This window comes from Ambystoma mexicanum, chromosome 3q (genome assembly GCF_040938575.1).
Source record: "Ambystoma mexicanum isolate Mex_15411 chromosome 3q, UKY_AmexF1_1, whole genome shotgun sequence".
Taxonomy (NCBI): Eukaryota; Metazoa; Chordata; class Amphibia; order Caudata; family Ambystomatidae; genus Ambystoma; species Ambystoma mexicanum.
Genome location: NC_090926.1, coordinates 1,281,860,882 through 1,281,878,824, shown reverse-complemented (window position 1 = coordinate 1,281,878,824; position 17,943 = coordinate 1,281,860,882). Strand labels below are relative to the sequence as shown.

The 17,943-nt window shown below is 50.4% G+C and overlaps 1 protein-coding gene across 2 annotated transcripts in view; it reads right to left on the bottom strand.

Annotated features, from left to right (window-relative positions):
• Positions 1-17,943, bottom strand: part of DENND1C (DENN domain containing 1C) — a 652,034-nt gene that overhangs the window by 285,844 nt on the left and 348,247 nt on the right. For both annotated transcript variants that reach the window (XM_069604349.1, XM_069604348.1), the window contains exon 5: positions 15,029-15,148. In XM_069604349.1, the coding sequence (XP_069460450.1) occupies positions 15,029-15,148 (120 nt within the window). The remainder of the gene's footprint in view (positions 1-15,028; positions 15,149-17,943) is intronic.

Genomic DNA, 17,943 nt, shown 5'->3' with positions numbered 1-17,943 from the left:
TGATTGTGCGCAGGCACAGGCAGGCCAGAAGCCACATAGGCCCTAGAGATCACAACCCGGAACCGCCGGAAAATGGAAACCACAGATGCGTTATGCCCAGCCCCAGCCGGACCACAAGCAATCAGAAGACTATCAGATTAGTGGAAAAAGCAAACCTAGCCAAATACTCCAACGCGTCCCGTCGGACATCAATGTTAAGCCGAGCCACCTCCTCAGGCATTCTTGGATCATGAAAGAAGACAGGGAGAACCAGACCCTGAGAGGTGTGAAACCCGAGAGACAATTTAAGGGAGAAACTTCGGACCACACCCCAGCACCACCGAGTCTGGCAGCACCCTCAGGAAAGGAGCGTGACATAAGAGAGCCCCAATCTCCCCAAGCCTACGGGCAGAAGTGAGGGCAATAAGAAAAGCAGATTTCAGTGTAAGATGTTTGATATCAATCTCGGAAATGGGCTCAAAAGGAGGCCCGTGAAGGAACCGTAATACAAGAGGGAGATCCCAAAAGGAAAACCCTTTATCAGCACAAGGAAGGGAAGAAGAAAAACCCTGAATCAACTTCCCCACCAACACCTCCCCATCCAAGTGACCGTCAGAGTCCCTCAAAAGGAATTTCATGGAGGCCCGCTGAGAGCGAAGCCTGGAAAAACTGCCAGGCCCCTGTCAAAACCCCTCCTGGAGGAACCGAAGGATAGCAGAGGCCAGAACGCAGGGGAGGGATCCCAGACTGCCCATACCAGTCTCGGAAATGGCCCCAATGTCTGCCTAACACCTTCAGAGTGGAGGGTCTAATAGCATCCATTTGGACTCAACTACAGGATCTGAGACCCCCTGAGATATCAACCTAGACTGAGCAATAGCCACACCGCCCATTGCATCCGGTGGAATTCTAACCGCAGATCCCCTTGAAGGGGACACGGCCACCTCGGAACCAGCCAAGGTTCCTAGGAACGAAGCTCCAACAGAGAGGGGAGCCAACTCCGGCGGCACCAGAACAGAGCTAACAACAACACAGTCACCCTGGACACTCAGATGCGCCAAACCACCCGGGGCAGAAGGGGAATAGGCGGAAAGGCATAAAGGAAAACCCCAAGGCCACTGTACAGAGAGGGCGTCCATCCCCCAATCCCCTCAACCTGAAACCGAGAGCAGAAGAGGGGAACTTCTGCTGAGGCCGGGGATGCAAACAGGTCTAGAACCAAGGACCCTAATCTGACACAGGTCACCGCAAAGACCTGGGCCAACAGGACCAGTTCTGCAGAGGAGTGAAAACCGGCATCTGAGAAGATCCGCTTGAACATTGTCCACCCTTCTGATACGTGAGGCCAGCAGATACAACAGATGAGATTCCTCCCAGGTGCCTATCAGCGCTGCCAGAGCATTCAAGGAACAGCCGGAACCCCTTTTGCAGTTCACATATGCCAAGGCCGTCGTATTGTCCGATCGGACCAAAAACCGCCGACCGTCCAGCAACTCCTCGAAGTACACCAGAGCTTGCACAATGGCACAACTCTTGCCAATTGGATGATCACCGGCTCTCCCCAGATCTCACAACCCTTGAGCTGAGAGGACCCCTAATGTATACCCTTTCTGCTGATGTTGGTAGTAGGAGAGGTCACAGGAGGAAGGACCATGCACACCTCAGCCTGTAGACCTGAAACCCCCCGCCACCATAGCAGGGACACTCGCAGCGCTGGGGACACTGAAAACAAAACTACGAAAGCCGAGATGTCGGGAGCCAGTGGGAGAGAGTATAAGACACCAGGAGACGTAACCGAAGACAGGCTCAAGGAACTGGAAAACATGCAAGACGCCACGTGCCCCGTAACTTCAGCAACAGGTGAGTCGAGACATACTGCCTTCTGAGAACCCAGCCCAGAACAGCCAGCAAGCGCCCCCCCTGCACAACATCCAGAGTACGCTCTCCCCAGACGTCCGGACAAGCAGTGCAGGGTCTTGAGACCCATAAGCAGGTGACACATCCTAGAAGGCATAGGGACCAGGAACACCCGCAAGTAGAAAACTTGACCCTGAACAGGGAGAGGAACGGGCAAGACGGTAACCCACAACAACCGTTCGGAGAGAACGGATCCCATGGCCAACTACTTGGACCGTGAGCTGGGTACCAAAGTCCTAACCATGCAAACCTGGACAGGAGGAGACAGGAACGGCAACTGATACCCCCTCCAGAAGGAGCCCATTACCCAGGAAGCCGAACCCCACCGGTCTCATACACCTCCGAGAAGATAGAGACGAGGAGCCAGGGAAAACCGCCAGTCACTGCACTTGCACCAGAGGGAAATCACAGGACGTTGAAACAGGCCTGCGCCACAATATAATTGTCAGCCCACAAAAAGATTTGACCTATCAAAAGGAAGATACTGGACAGGCCAGAAGTCCAGCAGACTATGGCCCCCTCAGCCGACAGAGGAGCCACCAGGCTGGCGTCAAAAGGGCAGAGTACTGTCACAAAGCGGGGCAAAGCAATCCATCCCGGATAGCCGACATCAAAGGCAACCCCCTACCTGAGGTATGCCTATACTGGAAAACCCACTGAAGTGACATCCCCCTCCACCGGCACCAGGGGCTCTGAGAACCCCTCTAAGCACAGACATGTGCCACCATGTGCCCTAACACTTCCCACAAGTCTGAGAGGAGGCTTGAAAGCAACACGTCAGCACCGGAGGACCTAGGGCCTAAAAGAAGAGACACTGGGAACCCCCTGCATGGCCGTTACTTCCATGATCATTTTCCATAATCCCATGCCGGACAAGGGAAAAGCAAATCAACTCCTTTGACTTTCCCTTGCGCAGTTTAGAGGAAGAGGACAGGACAAGGAGTCTGCGTCCATAGCTAGCACAGACCCAAACACACCACTAACACACCACATGACTGAGAGGTGGCTTGAGCCCTGTATCCAGTAGCTGGTAGCCCCATGCTCTAAATCGTTCCAATGCATCGGTCTAGGAAGGATGAAGGACCGAGTCAGCACCGCTGAGACTCGAACCCGAAGTGTAGACTATACCAGGCCGGTACCCTTCCGGCCGCTTGCAGATGTGTCCAAAATCTGCGCCGTATTCACAGGCAGCACGCAAGGAATGCAGCCAACATCCGGTGCATACTGGGCTGTGTGTGTCTGAGGAGCGGGTGGTATGTGACATGCCTGTGACAGAACAGAGCCCCGCACTTTCAAATACTCTGTCACAGTCACCCCACGACAAGAAGCAGAGAGAGTCCTCACAACAAAAAAGGAAGGCTAGCCCATACTGCCAAGTGCTTGCCATCATTTCCAATAAAGATGTGTACACAGAGCACGAGGTAACGGCCTTTCAAAGGAGTCAAGATGGCCATACCAGCAAGAGAGGGGAAAACATCAAGCACAGTCCTCCCCTCTCCTTACCTTCCCCCAGAGAATGCAGCTGACATCCGGTGCATCCTGGGCCGTGTGTCTCTGAGGAGCGGGTGGTATGTGGCATGCCTGCGACAGAACAGAGCCCCCGCACTTTCAAATACTCTGTCACAGTCACCCCACGACAAGAAGCAGAGAGGCCTCACAACAAAAGGGAAGGCTTAGCCCATACTGCCAAGTGCTTGCCATCATTTCCAATAAAGATGTGCACACAAAGCATGAGGAAAACGGCATGTTGAAGGAGTCAAAATGGCCATACCAGCAAGAGAGGGGAAAACATCAAGCACAGTCCTCCCCTCTCCTTACCTTCCCCCAGATAATGCAGCCAACATCCGGTGCATCCTGTGCTGTGTGTGTCTGAGGAGCGGGTGGTATGTGACATGCCCGCGACAGAACAGAGCCCCCGCACTCCCAAAGACTCTCTGCCACTGTCACCCCACAACAAGAAGCAGAGAGGCCTCACAACAAAAGGGAAGGCTAGCCCACACTGCCAAGTCGAATCAAGATGGCCAAAACAGGAGGAGAGGGGAAAAACACCAAGCCCAGTCCTCCCCTCTCCTTACCTTCCCCCGGGCCGTGCAGGACCCGGGACACAATGCTCACGCTGCGGTCCGGAGCCCAGCAAAGAACCGAGCGGGGCAATCCAGCTCAACTGTGACCCCAAGCCCCGCAGGGGGCCCAGGAGCAGTGCCGCACCTGAGGGAGCCGAGGGCCCCGCCACACAGCCCCCCCCAGGGGGCCAGCAATCGGTGCTCCCTGGTGCCCCGCACCGGGAAGAAAAAGTCCAACCTGCCGGAGGCAGGAAAAATTTAAACTGAGTGACATGGATGTGGGGGAGGAGTTATAGGGATTTAAAGAAATAGAAGAAGGTCCTGTGTCGGAGGCGGGTGCCTCATGAAGTAAGTACTGGGACGAGGAAGAGTGGACGTGGAGGTAATGCTGTGCCCCTTTTCAAGCTCTTGCTTGTACCCTTTTTGCTCAGAACGTTCCTGAGCAGCAGAGTTCTTTGCTGGCACACCTATTTTTTGTATATTTAATACTTTTAATCCTTGCAAGAATCTCTTGGCCTTGTTTCCCTTGCGGGTGGTGTTTCTTTCTGGTGTGAGTGTTTATTGATTGATTGATATTTTATTTCTATCGCGCTCGTACACAAGTGTTTCAGAGCGCGACAAGGCAAGGGAAGGGAACAGGGGAGAACAAAACAGCGATCTTACTAGGCCCAGTGACATTGAGAACGCGCAAGTGCATGGGAGAGGGGGAGGGGAAAAGTGCATGGAAGGGGGGAGAGGTGGACAGTGCGAAGCAGAGGAGAAACAGATAAATAACAATAAATAAATAATAAAGGCAACAAACAGTGGTAATGCAGCCAGCAATTTGCAAGTGCTGGGTTTAAGGCAGCAAGTCTGACAAGTGCAGGAAGAAAAAGGGGGGGCTATATGGGTACAGATACAGACCACAGTGCAGGGGGTGGCCCGGAGGCAGTGCGGGAGGGTGGCAGGGTGAGCAGTTAGCTGGGCCTGGAGGACAGAGGGTGGCCAGGTGCACGGTGCCAAGAGAGAACAGATCAGCAGGGGAGAGGGGGAGCGAAGGCAGAAGCTAAGAGGAAGGTCTTGAGGTGCTTCCGGAACCAGAGATGGTTCTCCTCAAGTTTTAGAGTGGCAGGGAGGCTGTTCCGGAGGGAGGCCCCAGCCGAAGGCAGAGATCTACCCCCAGCTCGTTTCTTAGAAAAACGACTGACCCTGAGTGAGTTGGAGGTAGAGGAGAGAAGAGCTCGAGAGGGGAGGTATTTGCGGAGGGATAGCTAAAATTTAGGGCGTGCCCGCAGGATCCTCGCTGCAGCAATTGTTTCTGTACAATGTCGGATTCCGCTACTAATCTTCCATTATTGGAAAAAATGCCCATGGTCTCAGGGAAGGGGGAGGGTGGCAAGCTGGGGAACATGTTTTGGGATCAAACAAAGTACCTTTAAGTGGAGCATTTCTACTGGTTAAAAAAAAGAAACGGAGATCAGGGTCGGGCTGGGGCATAACATGGTCTCCCGAGTCCCGACACCATGAAAAAATGGCCCAGCGTTGCAAATGGCAATTCACTCCTTTTCTGATACTGTTTGAGTAGTGCCCAAGGGGGAGGTTGTTGATAAAATGTGATGCAAATTGTGCATTTTAAGGAATATTTATTCAGCAACACAGGTCAAAAAAGATTAGCAGCATAGTGAAGTAACTCATCAAACTGGCCACATTGCCCAAAAGAGTGGTCCTGGTCCACTTTCACCCAAAAAACTGGCACACACCAGCATTTTGTGTCCTCGGTTCAGGCACTGCGTATGCCCTATTGGCCAGTCCGAGCCCGACAGAGACTTTTTTTCCTCATACGTGATTATGGTATTCAAGGAGTGTCACCTTTCTTTGCGCCCGCATGGCTTGCTTCAGCCTTTCGTGAGACTAGGTCAAATCCTAGCGTCTAGAAGCACGAGCCGCATGGCTTGCTTCAGCCTTTCGTGAGACCAGGTAAAATCCTAGCGTCTAGAAGCACGAGCCGCATGGCTTGCTTCAGCCTTTCGTGAGACCAGGTCAAATCATAGCGTCTAGAAGCACGAGCCGCATGGCTTGCTTCAGCCTTTCGTGAGACCAGGTCAAATCCTAGCGTCTAGAAGCACGAGCCGCATGGCTTGCTTCAGCCTTTCGTGAGACCAGGTCAAATCATAGCGTCTAGAAGCACGAGCCGCATGGCTTGCTTCAGCCTTTCGTGAGACCAGGTCAAATCATAGCGTCTAGAAGCACGAGGCACACGGCTTTCTCCCTTTTTCCTGCACTCATCTTGCATAATAATATAATGTTCCTGATGGCTCGGTCCCAATTTTGATTGGACAATAGTAATGTATGTAATATGTTATTTGGATAAAAGTGCCATATACATGACACGCTAGTATTATTGCACACACGTACATGACCGTGTCATAACTAGCCAACTCGTATACACACCCCTTTGCTGCTCACAGCGTGATTTCCCAAGTGAAAATAACAACTGTTCGGGACCAGACTTAGCCACTGAAATCCAAATCCAGGGCTCCCACCCTCTCGCGGATCAGGTTCTAGGCCTTCCTGCCGGGGGAGTGCAGTATCCGGGCGCCCCCCTGCGACACGGTTCCCAGTGCTGCTGTAATGCTTCTGTCTTATCAATAGCAGGGATTGTGTCTTTGTGAGCAGCGCCATTGCTCAGGTGCACACCCCGGCCCCTGCCTTTAATTGGAAAGACGCAAAAGTAAACGTAGCTTCTGCTGGGAACTGTGCTTGGCCACACAAACACGCTTTAAACATACTCTGTAGATAAAAGTGGAGTCAGTCTTTAGATCTGGGATAGCTTCCGGGTCATGGGCTGAGTAACTCAATCACTGATACACATCATGTGGACACGTGCAGCCCACAGGGCAAGATGGCGCCCGCCCGAGAGACAGCTGCGCGCGGCCTGATTGGTTCACTTGAGCTTCTCGTGCACATTTCGTGCAAGCGGCCATTGGCACTGGAGGAGGTTTATTATCCGGGGGCGTACTGGTACATCTCACCTTAGCAGTGCTAGAATAGATTGAACATGAAAAGCATAACATTAATCAGGGAAGTATGCTAGGCCTACAACCACCGCGTGCAGTGGTGAGGTTCTATAAATGTGGCGGCCTCCTAGCCAATCAAGAGGCTCAGAACGGGGACTTTACCACACAGTAAAACCCTCGGAGCTGGAGGCCGCCATCTGCCCCCTGCAGCCCCTTCCTTTTCCCTCCACCCCACTTTTCCACCTCTCCAATCCCTCCCCACACCCGCACCACTGACATGCTATTTAAAGTTTCAAAATACACCAGGAAAACACAGATGACACCCTTTAAACTCATCAATTAGTAGTCTGGTATTTCGTTCCTTTCCTTGACGATACAGACAATACATCTGGAATCATTCCCTTTTTGCATAACACGCTCCTTAAACCTTCAGTTTTGAGAAACCGTCATGTTGAGTTACTTGACTTGTGTACTTTCCAAGTCATTTCTACAGAATGTGATTATTTTAGTTAATAAAAGTCAAAAAATCACAAATACTTGCACTTTGCTCTGTGATGAGAACTGGGAAAGAAAGCGATAGATTAGAGACTTTGCAGATTCAACTCAAAATCCCAGCTGCACTATTTAGCCAATGTGTGTTCCTGGGAAATGCGTTGAATCTCATATTGCCTTACCTGTCAAAATTGCCAGTCCTTAAACACTTAAAGTTGTCAGCCTTAAGAGTGATTTCGTTCTCGAGATCACATTTTCAAGATAGCCTCCTTTATAGTTTAACTTGCTGCTTCATATATAAAAGTAGTGACCGTTGATATATTGCACGCCACCGCCAATTATTTACTTGTTCTCTAATGGCAACGCCACTTCAAACCATGGCCCTCTTCCAATCTCAGTCCCTCTGGATATTGGCACATTCCTAGTGGTTTCTAATCTACATCCCCTATCTATTCCTAGTGGCTTCTAATCTGCATCCCCTATCTATTCCTAGTGGCTTCTAATCTGCATCCCATATCTAGTCCTAGTGGCTGCTAATCTGCATCCACTATCTATTCCTAGTAGCTTCTAATCGGCATCCCCTATCTATTCCTAGCATCTTCTAATCTGTATCCCCTATCAATTCCTAGTATTTTCGAATCCACATCCCCTATCTATTTCTAGTGACTTCTAATCTGCACCCCCTATCTATTCCTAGTGGCTCCTAATCTGCATCCCCTATCTATTCCTAGTGGCTTCTAATCTGCATCCCCTATCTATTCCCAGTGGCTTCTAATCTGCATCCCCTATCTATTCCTAGTGGCTCCTAATCTGCATCCCCTATCTATTCCTAGTGGCTCCTAATCTGCATCCCCTATCTATTCCCAGTGGCTTCTAATCTGCATCCCCTATCTATTCCTAGTGGCTTCTAATCTGCATCCCCTATCTATTCCTAGTAGCTTGTAATGTGCACCCCCTATCTAATCCTAGTGGCTTCTAATTCACATCCCCTATCTATTCCTAGTGGCTTCTAATCTGCATCCCCTATCAATTCCTAGTATTTTCGAATCCACATCCCCTATCTATTCCTAGTGGCTTCTAATCTGCATCCCCTATCTATTCCTAGTGGCTCCTAATCTGCATCCCCTATCTATTCCCAGTGGCCTCTAATCTGCATCCCCTATCTATTCCTAGTGGCTTCTAATCTGCATCCCCTATCTAGTCCTAGTGGTTTCTAATCTGCATCCCATAGCTATTCCTTGTGGCTTCTAATCGGAATCCCCTATCTATTCCTAGTAGCTTCTAATGTGCACCCCCTATCTATTTCTAGTGGCTCCTAATCCGCATCTCTTATCTATTCTCAGTAGTTTCTAATCTGCATCCCCTATCTATTCCTAGTGGCTTCTAATCAGCATCCTATCTATTCCTAGTGCCTTCCAATCTGCATCCCCTATGTATTCCTAGTAGTTTATAATCTGCATCCCCTATATATTCCTAGTTAGTGGTATCTAATCTGCATCCCCCGTCTATTCCTAGTGGCTTCTAATCTGCATCCCCTATCTATTCCTAGTGACTTCTAATCTGCATCCCCTATCTATTCCTAGTGGCTTCTAATCTGCATCCCCTATCTATTTCTAGTGACTTCTAATCTGCACCCCCTATCTATTCCTAGTGGCTTCTAATCTGCATCCCCTATCTATTCCTAGTGGGTTGTAATCTGCATCCCCTATCTATTCCTAGTAGCTTCGAATCTGCATCCCCTATCTATTCCCAGTGGCTTCGAATCTGCACCCCCTATCTATTACTAGTAGCTTTTAATCAGCATCCCCTATGTATACGAAAACAATATTACACAGGTGGGGGGCATTACTAGAGAACGTAATGCCCCGGGGCAATAGTTAAAGGCCTGAGCGAAGTGAGCACCTCAGCGAAGCCCCGGGGCATTACCAGGCCCAGTAATGCCCCCTGAATGCGTAATATTGCTATTAGTACCCTGACATGTTGTACCGGGGTACTAATAGTATTTTTTCTCAAGTTGTGAAACGGCATGGAAACCGTTTTGCAAGTCAAGTAAAAAAAAAAAAGAAAATGGTCCCATGGACCTGGGAGAAGGGAAAACATGTAGTCCCTTCTCCCTTTCCATGGCAGCCATGAAAAAGATAGAAAAAAAGTAAACACAGAAAATGGCTGCCACGGAAAGGCGGGAAGGTACTACAAGTAGTACCTTGTCCCTTTCCATTGCAGCCAGTTGGAGAAATGAAAGGAACTTTGCGGGACGTGGCACGCATCAGGAGCAGATAGGTCTTTGTGGGGCAGGTAACAACCCGGCGGCCAATCAGATGGACTGTTACTACCTGATTGACCCTTGCCGTGTACTAATATGGCATGTGTACCTTTCTCGTTGCTTACAGTCTGTCTTCTGTCTCCATGCTTGAACCTTTATGCATACCGTTAGGCTGCTAATATGATCCCTCTCTCCATTCTGCGGTAGGTACTCCTTTTGCATTTGTACTACAGCCTGTATACCTTGTTCATGGGTTCTACGTTAACATGTGTACTGCGCCTATGCAGGAATGCAAGTACCCTCGTGGGCTGCTAATGAACGGAGGATAGCACAGGGGCAATGCGCTGGTCTTGTTATGTTATGTCATTGTGCTTGTACCGCGCCAAAGCCCATAGGCATCCAGGCACCTAGAGAACAAAATACAGTGAGCAAAAGATTACCGCAGAAGTTTACACTAACACTAATTGAAAGGATACGTTTTTAGTTGTTTCCGGAAGGCAAGAAGGTCCTCTGTCTTACGCAGGGATGCAGGCAGTGCATTTCATGCTTTGGCTCCCTGAGTGTGGAAAGCCCCTCCAGAACCTCGGGAGCGTTTCACCCGGTGCTGTACCAGCCAATAGCCTTCAGCCGACCTAAGATTCCTTTAGGCTGGTAGATGCCAATGATGCTGGTAGATGTCTTGGACGCAAGGCCACGCACCGCGACAGAGGTTTAGAATCCTGGATGCGTGCTTAGAAACCGTACTCAGGTAGGGTATTAGGCACGTTATAAAAAACCAATAAAGTAAAATACATAAAATACTGTTGCCCTCGAATCGCTGCTTGTTTTTTACTTCTGAATCCGGCACAGATGAAGAAGGGACCTTGAAGAGAGCGCCACACTCACTGCGATCGCTGTGAGGCAGCCCTTTAAGCCATGGGTTGTGATCGCGACAAGGGGGTTGCGACCAGATATTCTGCATCCATAACTTCTTTGGTTCTGCAGAAGGGGTCCCCAAAAGGCTCTCTTCTCTGGGCCCCAACGTTGCTTCATATGGCACTGCAGAGCCCTCCATTTATAAAGCATCTGCCATTAAAACTCTCTTCTGGCTGCGGGAAAAGAGTTCCTTCAGGACCTTAAGTGAGACAGGGCTGTCCAGGATGGGTTCTTGTGGCACATGGTTGCGCCCCGGCCTGTGAATAAAATATTCTTGTGTGAGTGCATATGTGTGTATGATTGTGTGTGTACCTTTGTGCAGGGGGTAAAGAGGCAGTTTTGGGGGCTCTAGGAATTACATAAAAATGTGTTTTACTGTGACAATGCAGTCATATATTGTTGCGATAGGCCACATGAGTTTTATGTTTTTACAGTGGCATTATGTTTTAATGTTGTAAAACTATGTTGTACAATGGCAGTGTTGGCATATAGTTTTGACTCAAGACTCATGGCTTTCTTTGGGCCCAGCTAGCACTTAACTGTGTTTTGAAATGCTCCTCTGTAATGTTGGCGACCTTGAAGTAGTCTTTGGGGAGAACCCCTGGTACTACACTGGGACAGTTCGGGCTCCTAACATTGTCTGCTTGAATCGATTCAGGGGAAACGGTAACACCCCACCATTTTAGACATTCACAAGACACCACAGAGAGTCGCACAGATAAAGTTTTGCAGCCCCCAGGCTCTGGCAGGTGAAGGCCAGCCCCCAACACATGTACACAGCTCTGCTGGCCTTGTGGGGTTGGCCCCAGGGATGCAGCGATTGCCCTTTAAGCTGGCATTGTTAAGCAGACCCTGTGCTGAGGTGCATCTGAATGAACCCCTATTTGCTGTTCCATACAGCAGGAAGAGTGGGGTTCCCCTGCCTCGGGGATGCAGGGTGGGTTAATGAAGCACCAATCACATTGGCTGTTATGTGATTATCCCACAGCCATTCATTAATCGTTCAGTCTTTTGGGTCTGCCTAGCAGCTCTGTGCCACTGTGCATCCACCTGGCGATCATGTGCTCATCATTGCACTGGGACATGGCTACTGACCTGGGCCCAAGGACATGGCCCCCAATAGCATGTCCGGCCAGTCCTTCCGGCAATGCCTGGCTGCTCTACAGGCCAGTCAGGCCTGCCTGAGGAAGACAGCTCAGGTCAGCCCCGACTACCCCAGCTGTTTCGAATGTTTCCCCAAAGCAGCACCTTGGATCCACCCTTCCTGAGCACAGCCCATTACGAGTTTTGTGGTAATTTTGGGGTAAATCCTCCCAATTACTGCCAAAGCCTTTTATCGTTACCGCCACTCAGTCCCCTGGGCTTACCACGGGATGATGAGTGGTGCTAGGCGGCGCAATTCCCCATTTCTGGCGTCCAAAGGACTACATGGGGATTTTGGAGGAATTACCGTGAGCGGTAATTCCGCCACGGGAAATCCGATGATTTTTGGCAGTAAAGTGGAGAATTTGCATTCAGCTTTTTGCCGGAGGTGAATTCTTCATACTCAGAATTTGGCTGTGTGTTACAAATTGCAGTAACTCCGTTAACTCAACTTTTTACCGCACCACTGAAATTGTAATGAGGACTTATGTGAAAAAGGGTGGAGGGAGGATACTTAAGTGAACAACAGAAGACAAGGCTAACCCGAGTGTACCCGGGAAGTGGGACGTGAAGATCAGATATGTGAGATCATGCTAAGACGCATGCAAGCCTGCACACCTCCCCTGCAGCTTACCAGCACCTGAAGGACTGGGGGGGGGAATTTCCAGACAGTTGCCTTATCGCTTAAGGGGATTTCCCCAAACTCCTTTAAATGAGCCCCTTTCAGTGAAAGATCAAAGGTCATCCATGACTCTCCTCGGTTTGTTTTTATGGTGCAGAGCTGTGGCTCTCCAACTCCCACCAGCCGTAGCCAGTATAATATATATATATATATATATATATATAGGAGGAACACAGCTCTTTTGATCACTAAAGAACCTACAATAGATGAGAAATCAGATTTAATGGGAAGCAGTGAGCTTTTTACAGTGGGGTGAGTTTGAGGGACATTCTGACCAGGTTGTGGAGGGGAGTAAATGGAACAGTTACGAGGGACAATACATAAGTGGACATACACATATTAAGGACAACCAACATTGGACGTTTTTAAGTGTAGGTAGGCGGTACGGCCAGGTGTGCTTGGGATATGACCATGATGAGCGAGTGGAGGCAGAGGAAGCGAGGGGCAGAGGCAGGTTAGAGGCGAGGGAAAAATGTGAGCTCTCAGGCAGATGAGAGGTAGGTTGAGAGGGTATCTCAGAGCCGAGGAGGTAGGCTTTTAGTTTGGCTTGGAGCATATCCATGTGGACTGTTTCGCAGAAGTCCAGAGAAAGGGAATTCCATGCAGGTAGAGCAAGAAGAGAGAAAGAGCGGAGGCGAGAGGAGGAACAGGGAGGGTCGAGGAGGAGAAAGGGGCGTTGAGGAGGCAGAGCAGAGATTACGAGAAGGCTTGTAGGGTTGGACAGAGGACGATAGATACAGTGGTGCCTCACCGTGGGTAGATACGGTGGTGCCTTACCGTGGGTAGATACAGTGGTGCCTTACCGTGGGTAGATACAGTGGTGCCTTACCATGGGTAGATACAGTGGTGCCTCACTGTGGGTAGATACAGTGGTGCCTCACTGTGGGTAGATACAGTGGTGCCTCACCGTGGGTAGATACAGTGGTGCCTTACCCTGGGTAGATACAATGGTGCCTTACCCTGGGTAGATACAGTGGTGCCTTACTGTGGGTAGATACAGTGGTGCCTCACCGTGGGTAGATACAGTGGTGCCTCACCGTGGGTAGATACAGTGGTGCCTTACCCTGGGTAGATACAGTGGTGCCTTACCGTGGGTAGATACAGTGGTGCCTTACCGTGGATAGATACAGTGGTGCCTCACCGTGGGTAGATACAGTGGTGCCTCACCGTGGGTAGATACAGTGGTGCCTTACCCTGGGTAGATACAGTGGTGCCTCACCGTGGGTAGATACAGTGGTGCCTCACCGTGGGTAGATACAGTGGTGCCTCACTGTGGGTAGATACAGTGGTGCCTCACCGTGGGTAGATACAGTGGTGCCTCACCGTGGGTAGATACAGTGGTGCCTCACCCTGGGTAGATACAGTGGTGCCTCACCGTGGGTAGATACAGTGGTGCCTCACCGTGGATAGATACAGTGGTGCCTCACTGTGGGTAGATACAGTGGTGCCTCACCGTGGGTAGATACAGTGGTGCCTTACCCTGGGTAGATACAGTGGTGCCTTACCGTGGATAGATACAGTGGTGCCTCACTGTGGGTAGATACGGTGGTGCCTTACCGTGGATAGATACGGTGGTGCCTTACCCTGGGTAGATACGATGGTGCCTTACCGTGGATAGATACAGTGGTGCCTTACCATGGATAGATACAGTGGTGCCTTACACTGGGTAGACACAGTGGTGCCTTACCGTGGATAGATACAGTGGTGCCTTACCCTGGGTAGATAAAGTGGTGCCTTACCGTGGATAGATACAGTGGTGCCTTACCATGGATAGATGCAGTGGTGCCTTGCCATGGATAGATACAGTGGTGCCTGACTGTGGATAGATACAGTGGTGCCTTACCGTGGATAGATACAGTGGTGCCTTACCCTGGGTAGATACAGTGGTGCCTTATCCTGGGTAGATACAGTGGTGCCTTACCGTGGATAGATACACTGGCGCCTTACTGTGGGTAGATACAGTGGTGCCTTATCCTGGGTAGATACAGTGGTGCCTTACCGTGGATAGATACAGTGGCGCCTTACCGTGGGTAGATTTGTGAACCAGGAGAAGACATTTAAATCTGGTCCTGTTTTGCATCGTCAGCCATTCAGCCTGGTGACGGTATGAGGAAGTAGGTGTGAAGTGAGGGAGTTCAAAGAGAGACCTAGTAGCAAAGTTAATGATCTTGTCAAGAGGACAGAAAGCATAGTTGGGGAAACCAAAGAGGATGCTGGCACAGTACTCCAGTTAAGAGAAGACAAGAGTGGCTAAGAGATGCTTGGCGGTGTTGAAAGGAAGGATTCCTTTAGTTGATGGTGAGGGATCATGGGACTTGTAGGCTAAGGCTTCTGTTGATTCGCAGGTTGCCTACTGATGTCTGGGCCTGTGTGTGATTATTCGCTCATGATCTTCCAGGGCCTGTAGCCCTTTTGTTCATTTACTGGCTAGTATTCATCCTGTAGAGACCATGTTAAATAGGCATTGGGGGTGTGAGAGGCTCTGGCATGTATCGTGCAGAGGATGCTGTGCGAGATAGCGCCTGGGTGCCCACCCAGCAGGGGGCTGGCCATCACTGCTAGTAGCAGAAAGACTTACCTAAGGATACAGATGCAGGCCTTGAACCCGACCGACAACCGGCAGAAGCCGAAGCGCTGGTTCCCCTCCAGGTCCGTCAGTACAAAGGTGAAGTTCTGGACCACTGTGCTCTCCTTCACCCTGAGGGGTGGCAGGGGGAGAAAAAGCACCAGAGGTCAGTGCTGTAGATAGCTGAGCTATCCCTCAAGTTACACGGCTCTTCTAGGCACAGACAGCAGAGTTCTCTCTCAGTTTATACAAATTCCACAGGCTCAGAAAGCAGCGATATCTCACGGACTACACCAACCTTACAGCCTCAGGCAACAGTGCTATCCCTCAGGTTACACAGACCTTGCAGCAGAGCTATCCTTCTGGTTACACGGCTCTTCCAGCACTGGCAGCAGAGTTCTCTCACAGTTTATAAAGATTGCACAGGCTCAGAAAGCAGCGCTATCTCACGGGCTCCACCCACCTTACAGCCTCAGGCAACAGTGGTATCACTCAGGTAACACTGTCCTCTCAGCAGAGCTATCCCTCGGGTTACACAGCTCTTCCAAGCACAGACAGCAGAGTTCTCTCTCAGTTTATACCGATTCTACAGGCTCAGAAAGCAGCGCTATCTCACGGGCTCCACCAACCTTACAGCCTCAGGCAACAGTGCTATCCATCAGGTTACACAGACCTTCCAGCAGAGCTATCCCTCGGGTTACATGGCTCTTCCAGCACAGACAGCAGAGTTCTCTCTCAGTTTATACAGATTCCACAGGCTCAGAAAGCAGCATTATCTCACGGGCTTCACCAGCCTTCCAGCCTCAGGCAACAGTGCTATCCCTCAGGTTACACAGACCTTCAAGCAAAGCTATCCCTCGGGTTATATAGCTCTTCCAGCACAGAAAGCAGAGTTCTCTCTCAGTTTATACAGATTCCACAGGCTCAGAAAGCAGCGCTATCTCACGGGTTACACCAACCTTACAGCCTCAGGCAACAGTGCTATCACTCAGGTAACACTGACCTTTCAGCAGAGCTATCCCTCGGGTTACACAGCTCTTCCAAGCACAGACAGCAGAGTTCTCTCTCAGTTTATACAGATTCCACAGGCTCAGAAAGCAGCGCTATCTCACAGGCTACACCAACCTTACAGCCTCAGGGAACAGTGCTATCCCTCAGGTTACACAGACCTTCCAGCAGAGCTATCCCTCGGGTTACACAGTTCTTTGAGGCACAGACAGCAGAGTTCTCTCTCAGTTTAAACCGATTCTACAGGCTCAGAAAGCAGCGCTATCTCACAGGCTCCACCAACCTTACAGCCTCAGGTAACAGTGCTATTCCGCAGGTTACACTGATCTTCCAGCAGAGCTATCCCTCGGGTTACACGGCTCTTCCAGCACAGACAGCAGAGTTCTCTCTCAGTTTATACAGATTCCACAGGCTAAGAAAGCAGCGGTATCTCACGGGCTACACCAACCTTACAGCCTCATGCAACAGTGCCATCCCTCAGGTTACACAGACCTTCTAGCAGAGCTATCCCTCAGGCTACATGGCTCTTCCAGCACAGACAGCAGAGTTCTCTCACAGGCTCAGAAAGCAGCGCCATCTCATGGGCTACCCCAACCTTACAGCCTCAGGCAACAGTGCTATTCCTCAGGTTACACTGATCTTCCAGCAGAGCTATCCCTCGGGTTACATGGCTCTTCCAGCACAGACAGCAGAGTTCTCTCTCAGTTTATACATATTCCACAGGCTCAGAAAGCAGCGCTATCTCACGGGTTACACCAACCTTACAGCCTCAGGCAACAGTGCTATCACTCAGGTAACACTGACCTTTCAGCAGAGCTATCCCTCGGGTTACACAGCTCTTCCAAGCACAGACAGCAGAGTTCTCTCTCAGTTTATACAGATTCCACAGGCTCAGAAAGCAGCGCTATCTCACAGGCTACACCAACCTTACAGCCTCAGGGAACAGTGCTATCCCTCAGGTTACACAGACCTTCCAGCAGAGCTATCCCTCGGGTTACACAGTTCTTTGAGGCACAGACAGCAGAGTTCTCTCTCAGTTTAAACCGATTCTACAGGCTCAGAAAGCAGCGCTATCTCACAGGCTCCACCAACCTTACAGCCTCAGGCAACAGTGCTATTCCGCAGGTTACACTGATCTTCCAGCAGAGCTATCCCTCGGGTTACACGGCTCTTCCAGCACAGACAGCAGAGTTCTCTCTCAGTTTATACAGATTCCACAGGCTAAGAAAGCAGCGGTATCTCACGGGCTACACCAACCTTACAGCCTCATGCAACAGTGCCATCCCTCAGGTTACACAGACCTTCTAGCAGAGCTATCCCTCAGGTTACATGGCTCTTCCAGCACAGACAGCAGAGTTCTCTCACAGGCTCAGAAAGCAGCGCCATCTCATGGGCTACCCCAACCTTACAGCCTCAGGCAACAGTGCTATTCCTCAGGTTACACTGATCTTCCAGCAGAGCTATCCCTCGGGTTACATGGCTCTTCCAGCACAGAAAGCAGAGTTCTCTCTCAGTTTATACAGATTCCACAGGCTCAGAAAGCAGCGCTATCTCACGGGTTACACCAACCTTACAGCCTCAGGCAACAGTGCTATCACTCAGGTAACACTGACCTTTCAGCAGAGCTATCCCTCGGGTTACACAGCTCTTCCAAGCACAGACAGCAGAGTTCTCTCTCAGTTTATACAGATTCCACAGGCTCAGAAAGCAGCATTATCTCACGGGCTTCACCAGCCTTCCAGCCTCAGGCAACAGTGCTATCCCTCAGGTTACACAGACCTTCAAGCAAAGCTATCCCTCGGGTTATATAGCTCTTCCAGCACAGAAAGCAGAGTTCTCTCTCAGTTTATACAGATTCCACAGGCTCAGAAAGCAGCGCTATCTCACGGGTTACACCAACCTTACAGCCTCAGGCAACA